This window comes from Enhydra lutris, unplaced genomic scaffold (genome assembly GCF_002288905.1).
Source record: "Enhydra lutris kenyoni isolate GAN:26980312 unplaced genomic scaffold, ASM228890v2 scaffoldscaffold76, whole genome shotgun sequence".
Lineage (NCBI taxonomy): Eukaryota > Metazoa > Chordata > Mammalia > Carnivora > Mustelidae > Enhydra > Enhydra lutris.
In genome coordinates, this window is record NW_019154160.1 from 3,213,400 (window position 1) to 3,227,683 (window position 14,284).

Genomic DNA, 14,284 nt, shown 5'->3' on the forward strand with positions numbered 1-14,284 from the left:
GCCGTCCTCAGGGGAGGGGCTGCGGCCGCCGGAGCAGACCATCTCTTCTCTCCTGCTCTCAGGAATTGGGATTATTGCCTCTGGTCCTAAGCTTTGGGGGTGCGGGGATGGTGAAGGCTACTCACAAGCTAATTCAGACAGCAGGGACGTTTGCTTCAGTAGATAAGGAAAGGGAAACTCTGTTAGGAAATTTCTGCAAAGTAAAAAGGCTTGTACTGCTCCCTTAATCAGAGTAAGGGGTCCTTGGTTCTCCTCCTTAAAGGTACTTATTCCATGTGGAAGCCTCAGTATGCCCTGTCTGCTCTGTGACACAGCCTTTGTTCCCTTGACATGACCTGAAGATGGTTCTAGAACCTCAGGCCCATGGCCCGTTACTTCCTGGGCTTTCAGACTGACCTAGATGCGACCTAGCCCAAGGGAAAGGAATGGTGTCTTTACCTCTGTCCGGAGCAAACAAGCAACGGGGAACAGCATTTTCTCTGGCATGTTCTGTACACAGTGTGCTGTCTTACTGCCCCCAGGAGATTGATAAGAGCATCTCTTCTGTCCTCTGCAGTGTTCTCCACTGCTTAAATATTTGCATGGTACTTACCAGGCTGAATTCTGCTTTATTCACTTGTCTGTGTCTACTTATTAGGTGATGAGTATCTCGAGAGTAGGCTGGTTGTTTTATTTATCTTGTCTTTATTTCTCAAGCACATAGTGAGATAACTCAATGAGAAGAGCTAGTCCCAAAGAGTGCGTAGGTATCAAATGCACAAGATCCCTGAGCTGTACCAACTCAGGGCATAGTTTCTGACCTGTGGGGGTCCATTTGCATTTTATCCTCATTTTTCAGATTTAAAACAATATTTATCAGCTTATCTCTAGATTCACACACACCCCCCCACCTATTTGTCTCTTTGTTTAGCTCCCTTCTACCTCTCCAGAATGAAATCACTGCTTCGAAATGGATCTTTTCAGGAGACGGGCTAAGAGCAGGAAGTGGAGAAAGCAAAATGGCGCCCCCAGCCAAGACTGAGGTCCCAACCCAGGGACTCTGGTCACAGTCACTAGAGCTCACCAGCTGGGCTGTGGGCCTTTGGGCGAGTCCCTTAACTACCATAACGGCCACACTTTGGGCCAACAATCAATGTTTGACAGTAATCCCCGGAGGTCCTTGACCGCTCACATCAGGCTCCATTCAGTCTTCTTGTCCATTAAATGAAGACCTTTACCAAAGAACATGGAAGGCTTCTGACGATATTAAACTTCCACTTCTGTGGTCCTGTTCATCAGAGTGTAGTTCTGAGCTGAAGTTAGAGTCTAGGGGGACTTGGCACCCACAGACAAAGGAGAAAAAGCATAGCGTGGAAATACCAGATAGCTGGTGCCTCGGGGGCATGGCACCCGAGCCAAACAGAGAGTCATGGGATTCTGTTTGCCAGGGGAGAGGACTTTCATTACCTGACCTTTGTGAAGTTTCCAAACGTTTACAAATTGTGTTTCAAAATTACAGTAATGTTCAGTGCTCTTCTGCAGGGCAGCCCACCACGCAGCGAGACAATAGCCCACTTAGGAAAACACAGTTGGGCATTTGCAGCTCCAGACTTCTGCTCCCCAGATTCCCTTGCGTCGGTGTCAGGCCCGCCCTGACACACGCTGGCGTGGTGGTGAGGGGACATCATCAGTCACCTCAGCACTTTACAGAGAAATGTCTTCACTGAGATAACCCAGTTGCCCCAACAATGACTTGATCTTTTTGTACCAGTTCCCAGAACCATTTCTGAGCTATAGACTAAACATGATAAAGATAGTCCATAAAAGTCCCCTATGTGTCTGCTTAATTGTTACAAGCTAATAAAGGCAGTTCAGAATGCCCGACGGAGCTCACAGAGCTCTGGAACAATGTTGTGCCCAGACACCGATGTAAGGGGTCAACACACCTGAAAATGCCCTTCCAGAATGGAGTGTGTCTGCCTGTTGATACCATGACCCTTGTAGAACCCACCAGTGGGTTTCACCCAAGCAGGTATGCCTCTTCCCCGTTGATCTGTTTATGTCCCTCACCTTGTCATGTGATGTATTTACCTTTGTTTAAGAGCCAAAATTGACACTGGATATGGGAGTGTAAGAATTTAGATATTTTGTTCCTACCATTCAAGAATAGAGCAGTGCCGGGGAGCCTGGGGGGTGCTCAGTCAGTCAAGCGTCTACCTTCAAGCTCAGGTCATGATCCCAGGGTCCCAGGATGGAGCCCCATGTTGGCCTCCCTGCTCTGCTTCTCCCTCTCCCTCTACAACTCCCCCTACTTGTACTCTTTTGCTCACTCTCTTGCTCTCTCAGATAAATAAATAAAATCTTAAAAAAAAAAAAAAAAAAGAACAGAACAGGATCACCACACTCATCTGCCCAGTCAGGGTTGTTTAAATATATCCAAACCCTGTTGGTCCACAGAACATAGCAGATACTCTATTACTGTGATTGAGACTTCTCCAAAGATAGGAGCATTTCCATACATTTCTGACCACAAGGCAATGAAAATAGAATTAAATAAGAAAAGTAGAAGAAAAACAAAAAATTCTCAGCATTTGGAACTCTTAATGTAACTCATAATCACTATTCTAGATGGCATTTGGGAATATGAGGGCATTTTTTTTTCTTTTTTTGTAAGTGATGATAAAAAGATGTTACCTATTAAAATCTTTGGACTGCAGCCAGAGAATAGTTCTTAAACAAAAATGTACTGTTTTCAGAAACATTTATTTAAATGGAAAAAAAAATAAAACATGAAAATTAACCAACTTAACTATACTTTAAAAAGATTTTATAAAAACTATGAAAGCAAACAAAAAGGGAGGAAATCAAATAGACTTTTGTGAACTGGGAAGTGAATTTTCAGTGCAATTTATAAATAAAACCAATGATTACTTTTTCTTAGAACGTTGTTAAAGCAACATAAATTTGATTAAAATTGGAAAATACAAATGAACAAGTTTCAAAATGAGAAAAGAGATTAGCATTTGCCAACACATAAGAGAAACAAAAAAATTATTCAGGAATGAAATCAGAAATAAGATGGATACAATATTTGGCTATTTCTTGCAGGAAAATGGGATGGAGCATAAGAAACTGTCAATGGCCCAAATATGCAGGGTATTGAAAAGTTATTTAAGAGTATCCCCAAATCCCAAATGTCACCTGAAACTAATATGTTTAGAATTCATTGTTTTCAAAGCTTCAGAGAATAATGATGTCCCTGTGTACATTTTTCTTGAAATTCAGAAGCAGCCAATAAATGCTTGAGAGGATTCTTTCCTTTTTTTTTTTAAGTTTTAAGTTTTTTTAAGTTTTTTCTTTTATTTATTTGACACAGATCTATGAGAGAGCACAAGCAGGAGCCATAGGAGAGGGAGAAGCAGGCTCCCCACTGAGCAGGGAGGCCAATCTGGGGCTCGATCCCAGGATCCTGAGATCATGACCTGAGCTGAAAGCAGACACTTAACAAGCTGAGCTACCCGTGCACCCTGAGAGGATTCTTTCCTGATAGACACAAGATAAGAAAAATCCTAAGACAATCTCAGTCATTAATCGTGATGTTAAGCTTAGATGAAATTCAGGAGGAAATTGAAAAGATTATCCATTGTTATTGGTGAAAGTTTAGCCAGTTTAATAAAAGAAAAACTTCTAATTATAAAAAGTTATAGTAGATGAAATAATTAAAAGTTATCATATCAATTTCTCACAAAGGGTATATCTAATAGAATTAGGACCTATTTCTAATAAAAATTAAGATTTGAGAGATTCCTTTAAAACTTAACGAAAAAGATCTACTTTATTCCAAGTAGTTATATAATACTTAATGGAAAATGGTTTATAAGAAAATACCTGCTGTGAAGAAGCTAAAGAGGGTCCTTCTTTGAGATCATGACCTTTCATTCTATAGTGAAGTACTGGACATTTATACCAACAATGCAAAGAAGAAAGGAATAAATTTTGGAATTAAAAAAAATATTTATACATATGCCTCTGTATCTAGAAAATATGAAAGGTAAAATATTATTCAGATCAAGTGGACACTTGTCTTTATGAGCCCTGAAAAATGTATAGAAATGTTGAACTATTATATTATACACCTGAAACTAACATAACACTGTATGTTCATCACACTTGAACTAAAAAAATAAAATAGAACTTAAAGAAAGGAATTATCCAAGATTATAAAACAAAGTAACTAGGTGAGATACTTGAAAATCTACTTCATATTTTATAAGACTTGTTTCAAAACATTGTTATTTTTTTCAGTTATCTATTTCAGTATAAAAACAACCACCCCAACATTTATTACTGGAAACAAGGATGTCTCATGATCATTTATGTCTCATGATTCTGTGGGTTGGTTAGGTTCGGCTGGGTGGTTCTTCTGTTCCCTGTGGTTTCAACTGGAGTCACTCCAGCAGCTGTATTCAGCTGGCGCTCATCTGGAACTGGGGACTTCACTCATATATCCCACTGGGCTCTGGCTGAACCTGTCTCCTGCAGGGCAGTTTTACTTCTTCACGTGTGAATCAGGGACCCCAATCAGGAGAGCAAAAGCAGAAGCTGCACGATATCTTAGGGCCTCCTCATCTTGGAAGACTCAGAACATGATGAAGTCTAGCCCACATTCCGGAGGTGGGAGGTGGGCCCTGCATCTCGGTGTAACGGCTGCCATGGACACGTAACCATGTTTGTGGACAGTCTCCCACCAGAACAGTAGCAAAGGGCATTTAGCTGTATCTGCAAGATCAGATTATCCATTCTTTGGAAATTAAGCCGTCCTTAGAGTTACAATCCAAGAAACCAAAAGACATTTCAGTCAGTGAAAAGCCCTAATATTTGTAAAGATAAGAATGGGTAGGAAACCTGTAATAAAGATGCCAAATCAATGAATTTCCTGAATTAATTTGTAGATTTCATACATTTTCAATTCAGATATCTAAAGGATATATTAGAGAGCTTACCTGCATCCTGTGGGAAATAGATGAAAGGTAGCCCACCAAAAAAAAAGTCTACTGTACATCAATAATAATTAAACAGCATAGTAGTGATTCAAAATAAAAGAAATTAATCCTTTTAGAGAAAGAGGAAGAGCCCAGACCAAAAATCTGAATGAAATTTACAATTAAATGGGAAAGGAATTTATATACTCCACTTGGATTTAGGATTTAGAAAAGTCAATTCTAGAAACAGCAAAGTAGGATTACCATCTTAGAAGCAAGGTAATGCTTCATTATTGGGTAATGAGTGAACATACGAAATATAATGTGGACAGATAAAAGTATTTAAACACTTAGATTTTTATGAACTTGAAAGAGAACATTTAGATAAACAGGGGAATGTGGGGGAGGATTTGTAGTAAATGTGATGGGTAAAACCAGGCCATCCCAAGTGCATGGAAGGGCTTAACCAGTAAAAAACACCAAATCCCTGATTAAAAAAAAGAAAACCAGTCAAGGCATATGGACACACAATCCACAAAAGCAGAATCACAAAATAAGTATTTGAAAAATGTTCCATCACACATGTAAATTCAAAATGATAATGAGCTAGCAGCTCACACCTCGGGAAGATGAGAAATGGCCACACACTCTGGGAAGCATTGAGGAGTCGTCACAGCTGACATCATCGTAAAGATAAAATGATCTGTCTCCATGTGCAGTACGACCATATGCAGGTAGAGCCAAGAGGGGGACCCACCCTTGACCAGAAATCTGTTTACTGGAGATGGGCAGATAACCAAACTCTGCCCATCAGACCAAATGTCAGAACACAAGCATCTCCTCCATAGGCCTGTGAAGGAGAAGATTAAGTCAAGGAGAGCAGTGAGTCCATGACCCAGATTCTGCTCTCCTGCGACAGTTAAGTTCAAAAAATGGGCAGAGTCACAGTTCAAGTGTGTCTTGGTGTGCGCAGCCCTTTTGTTTCTTGGGGGTGAGCTGTGACCCTTCGTGCATGAGAACTCTTCAGTGATCTATGTGAGATAGTAAGATCATCGCTTATTGGCCTTGCCAGCCCCATTGCCTTTATTAGGTGGAGTTCGGAAAGGTGTGGGCACCCGCCAAGTGATGCATAGGATAGAGCCCATCCCCCTCCAGGGTGGGCAGGGGACAAACCCAATTGGAAAAGCTGACTGTGGGTCCAGCAGTGAAGCAGGGGAAGGCAAGTGGAGTTTCCTCAAAAGGGCTCATTTATCAAAACATCACAAGTAGGGGCGCCTGGGTGGCTCAGTGGGTTAAGCCGCTGCCTTCGGCTCAGGTCATGATCTCAGAGTCCTGGGATCGAGCCCCTCATCGGGCTCTCTGCTCTCTAGGGGAGCCTGCTTCCTCCTCTCTCTCTGCCGGCTTGTGATCTCTCTGTCAAATAAATAAATAAAATCTTTAAAAAAAAAAAAATCACAAGTAGGCAATGGGTCCTTAAATGGATGAAGTTTTAAATGCAAACAGGCTTTAAAAGGTGAAATTACAAACGAATGATGGGAGAGTCTGGGTTGCTGCGTCCCACAGCCAGCAACAGGCCCGCCTTCTCCTCTCCTCTGGATTCCAGCCCCAGGTTGGGGGTGACAGCCGCCGTCTTCCCACGGGCACACGGAGGTGTGCATGTCCCAAGTGTCTGTGCGCAGGATAAGCGCAGAGTCAGAGCTCGATTATCAGGCCCCACTGTGGGAGCGAAATAGTCCATGGAAACGTATTTTGCAAGAAAGTACAAGTTTATATTTTTAATCTATTATGCTCCATATGCCCTTGGTTTTTAAACAGAGACTAATAAGCCAATTTTTTTACAAAGAGCCCTGTTTACAGTTGTGAAGCAGGAGCTCAATCAACCTTGATAAAGTGGTTGAAGTTACTGGTACTTGAACACAGACAGAGTGTATGTGTGTGTGTGTGTGTGTACACAGGCATAAACAAAGTGACATAATTGGTTTTAAAATAAAACAGAAAAGTGCTATTAAGATGAAAAATGCAAAGTTAATTTAATATAGTAAATTGACTTAAATGATCTCAAAAGTATGGAAATTTTGTCTCAGGCCAGCAACAGTAGCTGTATCTCAAATGAGGCATGATCCCTGGCACTTTTCTTTGCTCATTACTGAGAGGCAGACTCAAGACCATTATCTTGCAGCATTGATGTACAGGCTGTAAAAGGTTTAAGCCAAATCATTTATGTCGAAAGTGCAGTGTAACCCTTTTTTTTTTTCTTTTTCCCCTTTCCTGGTTGCCAGTTAAGTCAGCTTGCCGAGATCTGATAAGCATAGCACTCGGTATCAGCACCTTGAATTTTCTCCATGTAGCTACAAAGCCCTAGCGTCTCTGTCATTTGTAGCGATAGCCGAGCCACGTTGGAAGAGCTCTGTTTATGGGCCTGGGCTCGGTTGGGCGGGGCCTCGTGCTTGGATGGCCTGCGTGGCCTGTATCCAGCACACATACCCTTCTTCTAGTCCACGCCCTCGGCAGACATGACTAATCCATCAGAGCCCTCCTCCCCGCTGATCCAGGCTTGGCCCTGCAGCTGGCCTGTATCCAGCGCGCATACCCTTCTCCTAATCCACGCCCTCGGCAGACATGACTAATCCATCGGTTCCCTCCTCCCCCGATGCAGGCTCAGCCTTCCTGCTCGCCGAGTGGGCTCTAGATTGATGTGGAATATCTTGTTGGCCTTTCATCCTCTGGCATGGTGCCAAACGCACCGACCAGAAACTGCATTGAAATAAGGTTTTTCCAAGGTGGCCTAAAGGGGTGGAGGGTTCTGTGTGTACCCCATGCCCGATGTCCCCCCCCGCCCCGAGTCCGACGTTCCTGCACAGAGAAGAATGGGAAGGAGAAGGGCTAATGGCTATCTGTGTAGATTGTGGGGGACCCTCTCTGCCGCAGCCACCATTTTCATGAAGGTCACACCCCTCTGCCTGTCTTCCGATTTCGTCTGTGCCGCTGGGTTCAATGTCTGTAACTACCAGCTCACTGAATACTTCCGTCCTCAGAAAGAAGCTGGGGAAGAAGAAAGCGTCCACTGCAAACTAAAGTTCTGGCACTGAGGTTCTCTGTTTTACAGAGCGGTTAAGTGTCCGGACTCAACCAAGCAGCGTTCTGGTGGGATCTTAGCCTCCCAGCTTTTCAGATCCGAAGTGAAGCCCTCTTTGTGGAATGACTTTGCTGGCAAAACTCCCCTTCTGGCTTCTTGCCTCCTGACCAGCAGGACCTTGTTTCTCCCAGAGGAATGCTCGAGGGACTGCCAGCAGCAAATTCTTTTTCTATCAAATATGTGGGTATTTCAATCAATTAAGGTAAAAATGGATGGAGCAAGCGAAGACATTTTTATCCGGATAGTCTAGCTGGACCGTCAGACTCAAGTGTATTAAGAAAGATGGAAACTCACTGAATTATCACTGAATTGCATAAAATCTGGACAAGTCCATGGAACTCTTTAAAAGAGTGAGGAAACTAAATCCTTTATCTTTTTTGACATTCCTTTTTTGTCAGTAAATTTACTGTAGAAAAAAAAATCTACAGTAAATTTACTGTAGAAAAAAAATCTACAGTAAATTTACTGTAGAAAAAAAATCCGGATAGATTTTTTAAAGTGTGGAGTGTTATTCAGGATCGTCACAAAACAGAGGGTTATCTTGGATGTCATGGAAACCCCAGACCCTCCATGCCCCGCCCCTGCAGCTGCTCAGCCCCAGCCAGTGTGCCCCATCACGCCTGCCCCCACGTCTGCCATTCCCATCCTGTCACGCGTAGAAGTAGGCAATTCCCAGATTGTGCTGTTAGTCTTAATTTACAAATTCTTTCCTCATATGCACAAATCCTACAAGTCAGGACCAAACTGGGAACGTGATCGTCTCTCAGGAACGCATGGTTCCAGAATGTCCCGTCATCTTGTAGGTTTGAGGTGTGGAGGACATCCTTAAAGCCTTATAGACATATTCGTTGAAGGGCATCTGTGTCCCTGTCACAGGGGAAATCTGATCTAGGAAAGCGGGCTGTGAGGCTGGAGAACTCCCTGTGGTCCCACAAGGCACTCAGTGCCACTGCCAAGAGGGTCCGGGCCCCTGGTGGGAGCTCCCAGCGCCGTGCCCATGGCGTTGTAGCTCACTTTCCTTCGTGCGCCCTGAAGTCTCCACCGTTCCTTCTAATTAACAGGAAGTGCGAGACCCTCCGTAAACCAGACAAGCAGGTAGCCTCATTAGGAGACCAGTTCAGCAGCCAGAGAGAAACAGAATGGGATAAATTAAGAACAGAGCACCCCTGACCGGGACCCGAGTGCAATTTCTCAGCTATTAATCAAATCATATGAAAAAGACACCGCAGCACTAATCCACCTGCTCTAGCCCTCGGATTCTGACTGTAGATGCACACGTGTGCTTGGGCACCCAGGAAAGCGACACCAGGGTTCGGGGGAGGTGGATAATTAGGTATATATTCCCGGTTCTCGCCTCCACGTTGTTCAAACGCGGGACTGGTTTTCTGCATGCCACTGGGCATTCCTGGACCGATGCTCTTGGGTCCGTGTTCAGCCCGCAGAGCTGGGCCAGGCTGGTGCCTGTTTCAAAGAATATTCCATTCCCTTTCCTGCCTAGCTCGGGAAACCCTGAATGTGAAGGTGCGGGTGCCAAGACTAGAAATGGTCCGGTGCCGGGAGAAGGGTGGGTAGTCATGCTGCCCACTGCTACCACTGCCGTTTCTAGTAAGAGTCTGTGGCCCGGCTCGCTCGCTGCCACTGTTTTACGTTCACGGCGCGGGTCATTTAAGCAAGCCCCAAATGGTCAGGGGTTCTGACAATTGACCTCGCCTGTGTTCCTCTTCGTCGCTCACAAGCATGTGTGTCTATCAGGGACCATGACGCATGCACCGTTGAACCACATTGCTCAGCATCACGTGTTGCTGGCCGTCGAGGGTCACACCGTATGCAGCAGGACACGTACGCGTACACACAGGCTCTTCCAGGACCCCATTATCTGAGTCTTGTCTGGGCCCCTGAGGCTTCCAGGTGCATCGAGGTACCACTGTTCATAGGAAATTCTAAATCTTATTTCAGGTCTTGACTCAGATGAAGAACTTGGGCTGCTCTGTCACTACACGTCCTATCTAGGTGATTGTCTGGGGCTGACCACGGGCTCTGGATGTGCTGTAACCTTTTCTTTTGATGTCACGTGTCTGCACGTCTGCATGGTTCCCTGAGCTCGGAGGGTTGGCACGCACAGGGGACGTGGGTCCTGGCTGCTGTGTCTCCGGGATGCTCCCTCCACCCCCCGCCACCCAGGTTTGGGGCCCGCTGGCCGAGGGGGCGGTCCCCTCGGTCCTGTTAAGCAGCCATGTCATCCTGCGACGCTGTGATTTCACGCCCGGCCGGCAGCTTTGGCATTTCTTGGGATGTGGAAGGAAGAAAGCAAATTGGCTAGCAAATCCAGGATCTGCTAATTGTCCCTGGGGCTGTGATGTGCGCATGCCATATAGCCCCCGAGGACAGCCAATCCTGATGCTTTCTGATTGCCAGAAGCTTGCCTGAGTTTGTTTTTCTTTGTTTTGTTTAAAACAGGGCAGTCACTGATGGGGGGGTGGGCGGTGTGTTTGAGGTCAGTGACTAGATCCGCTTCCACAAACATGTCCTTGTGGCTAATACTAAACTTTCTCCGTGTGTGTGTCCACCCCACCCCAGACCAGAGAGTGGCGTCCTTCTGTACCCTGACCGATATGCAGCACGGGGAGGACCTGGAAGGCGCGCAGGAGCCTCCTTTATGTGTAGACCCAGGCAGCGGCAAAGAGTTCATGGACACGACTGGGTATGTGAGCCCCTGGGGAGCCCCTCACCCCCCTACCCTGCTCCTCTTCCCAGGCCCCCTGAGTAGCAGGTTCAGCAAAGCCACAGGCCACCAGGAGATCATTTCCAGCCTGCACTCCCCAGGGCCTTCAGGATCCAGATACGGGACTGAGTGCGGCTGCCCCTGCTGGGGTGGGCGGCCCTTGGCAACAGAAGTGCTCTGCTGTGGGCGGTCCCTGCCCGCCAAGACATGTCACCCCATGCCCGTGGCGACAAGGCTGTCTGACAGAGGGGGGGAAAGCGGGGGCCTGACTCTGCGTCTGCCGGTAATTGCTGCCACAGCCCCCAACAGACAGGGACTTTGCTGATCAGTCTCCCACTGCCAGGCGGCCCGTGCAGGCCTGCCAAGGGCACAACTCCCCACCGCAGCCTGGTCCTTGACCCTGGCCTCACCCGAAAGAACCATCTCGTTGCCCTATATTCTTGGCATGTTTATCACCCACGGGGTCTATATTCTTTACCTGATTCCAACTTTTATATGAACTCGTGTGACCCTTAACTGGCCCACTCATCTTGGTAATGACCTTTATGATATTTTCTTGACAGAGAAAAACAAATTGGGGAAGTCGAATCTCTATTTGATTCCCAGGACCTCAATGGTCTACCTAGTCTCAGTGGACTAAACTGATTTAGATAATCTGTCTTCTGTGTTTGTTACCAACATACATGCCTGCAGGTTCTGAGTCCCTTTTTAAAAAAATATTTTGTTTATTTATTAGAGAGAGAGACAGCGAGACAGGGAACACAAGCAGGGGGAGTGGGAGAGAAGCAGGCTTCCTGCCGAGGAGGGAGCCTGATTCGGGGCTTTACCCCAGGACCCTGGGATCGTGACCCAAACCGAAGGCAGACGCTTAACGTCTGAGCCACCCAGGCGCCCCCTGAATCTCTTTTTAAATCAACAGAGATGCAGAAGGGATTTTCTACCAAAACAGCAATATGTTCCCTTTCCAAATCTGACATAATATTATTTATTTCCTCACTGGGCTCTAAGCAAATTCTTTGAGTGAAAACTTTACCAACAAAATACAGAGTGTCGCTTCTGTACTTGGATGACCTTGAGTCCTTCTGACCCCACCTCTCTTCGCTAGGGAGCGGTCTCCATCCACACTGACAGGGAAGGTCAATCAGCTGGAGCTGATTCTCCGACAGCTGCAGACGGACCTTCGGAAGGTGAGGGACCTGTCGCGAGCCACCATCGGAAGTCTGTCCTGCACAATCACCCCCTTCCAACCAGTAGAAATAAAAATGAAGATGCTCGGGAGAGATTACCACCCTAGTCAAAGCCAAACGGAGACCCCTTAGGTCTAATTCTCGTTTCTAGCCTGTAGCTTATATTTTTTCACTCTAAGGGGACCCAAGACTTACAGGAAATAGGACTGCACAAGGGTGAGCCCTCTGGGCCGCCAGTCTTCAGAGCAAGGTAGAAACACACAGGCGAGTGTTTTGGTTCGGTGAGTGATCAGTTGTACCAACAATTCAGGAGCTGACCTTAGAGGCGTTAGTTGCTGCCAGAAAGCCTGTTTTCCCCGAGCTGTTGTATTCCCATGGAGTCAGCTACCTGACCCTCACAACTTCTGCCCTGCATGTCTAGGTGTGTGCAGCCGGTCTCCACAGAAGTTAATTTGCTGAGCCCTTCTTGTATCATCAGCCCTGCACTGGGTAGCCTTGTGCTGTCCATGGGAATGGAACGGAGTGTGACAGCGGGAAGGCAGCGGGGAGATGTCCAAGGAAGGGTTTTATCACTGCTGTGTTTGTTGAAGAAAGGAGAAATTACAGCCAGTGTCAACGCTGGTGGAATGATCCAGTTGCAAAGGAGAAAATGGCAGGGGGAAGAACCAGGGGGTGATGCCCTGACCTAGTGCACAAGGCAGGGGCTGGCCTTGATTCGGAGTGGGGAAAGTTTGTAGGTAAAGCACTGTGGGCGTGTGTGTGCAAACATACTCCCATGCATACATAGGTCACACACATGTAGTCAGAGATAGGTTGACAGGGCTTCCCTCTGATGGTTTCTTTTTCCCAGTCATGAGCTGAGAGTGAGTGGTGGTGGGAAGGAGAAGGAGGGACTTGGGGTCAGAGGGTAAGGTATGGAGTAGTGTAAATGCACGGGGTAATACTTGATAGGATTTGCCAAGCAAGGCTGAAGGTACACCTGAATTTGCAGCCTCGGTTAAAGCGACCATCTGCTGGCGAAGTTAGGTGTCTCTCACCCACTTGGATGGCCACCTGTCACAGTTTGCCTGCAGTGGGGAGGTTCCAGGATACAGAATCTACAGAACTAGAACCGGAAATATCCCAAGCAAACTAGGACATCCCCTTGCCTCCAGCTGTAGGTGTAGGGTAGCTAAAGAGTTGACTATACAAGAGTTGAGACAGGAAATCAAGACAAGGAGAGAGAGAAAGAGACAAAACCCCTGGGGTGTCTGTAGGATGGAATTAAACTGAGGGACCTAGAGTATAAGCTGGGTGAGGAGACATGCTGTCATGGCAGGGGACATTAAAAATAAGGTAAGACTGGTGCATTAGATAATTACTGGAGGAGTGGATACTGGAGAGATGATTCTAAAAGGGTAAGAGGTGGTGGTCGGGACATGGGAGGCTGAAGCAGGAGCAAGGTATGCGGTTTATGGGTTATGGCAGGGTACAGGGTGTGGCCATGGGAAAGGGCTTGAGGACGGGTGGGTTTTTCCAGATCACAGGGAGGAAGTGGTGGAGAGACTGGATTAGATTTGGAATCATCAACAAACAGGACACGTGGTAGGGGAGAGAAGAAAAGCAAACTACATTCTAGAACCTTCCATTAGTGATGGGAGGGAATGGAGACAAGAGTAGATAACTGTGGTGAGCAGGGGCTGCAGGCCCTGTAACCTGATGCCCCACTTCTCAGAGAAGCTGAAGTTTTTGGGAAGAACCCCCCTGGGCATGGAGGGATAAGCTGCTGTATGCCAGGCCCCAAGTCTTCCCGCAACAGGTGGACCCCTCTCTCCCCTTAGCGAGCAGCTGGGAAAGCAGTGTCCTCAGGGGAGAGCGGGGTTTCATCTGGACGTGTGAGGATGAATGGAGTTTCAGGCACGAGGTTGACCGTTTCAAAGGCTTTCATGGCGGAGTCGCCCAGTTCCATGGGTCACAGCAAAAGGGGCAGAGGGGTCTTGCAGAGGGCTCGGCGCACGGGGTGCTCCGAGCCCCGCCGGGGGAGGGGACGGCCGGCTCGCGCGTGACGCCGTCTGTGTGCACTCCCCCCAGGAGAAGCAGGACAAGGCGGTGCTCCAGGCCGAAGTGCAGCACCTGCGCCAGGACAACCGGCGGCTGCAGGAAGAGTCGCAGACGGCCACCGCGCAGCTGCGCAAGTTCACCGAGTGGTTCTTCAACACCATCGACAAAAAGTCGTAACCCGGCCCTGGCCCGCCGGGGGTGGCGGTGGGGGCGGGGCCTCGGGGCCTGCCCCCCGCCC

At 47.0% G+C, this 14,284-nt stretch overlaps 1 protein-coding gene across 1 annotated transcript in view; it reads left to right on the plus strand.

Moving 5' to 3' along the window:
* Positions 1-14,244, plus strand: part of LOC111160492 (signal induced proliferation associated 1 like 2) — a 213,605-nt gene extending 199,361 nt beyond the window's left edge. Inside the window, exons 21-24 of the mRNA XM_022523640.1 lie at positions 10,054-10,107; positions 10,675-10,798; positions 11,925-12,006; positions 14,077-14,244. Coding sequence (XP_022379348.1) covers positions 10,054-10,107; positions 10,675-10,798; positions 11,925-12,006; positions 14,077-14,223 — 407 coding nt within the window. The 3' untranslated portion in view covers positions 14,224-14,244. The remainder of the gene's footprint in view (positions 1-10,053; positions 10,108-10,674; positions 10,799-11,924; positions 12,007-14,076) is intronic.
* Positions 14,245-14,284: the final 40 nt, after the last annotated feature.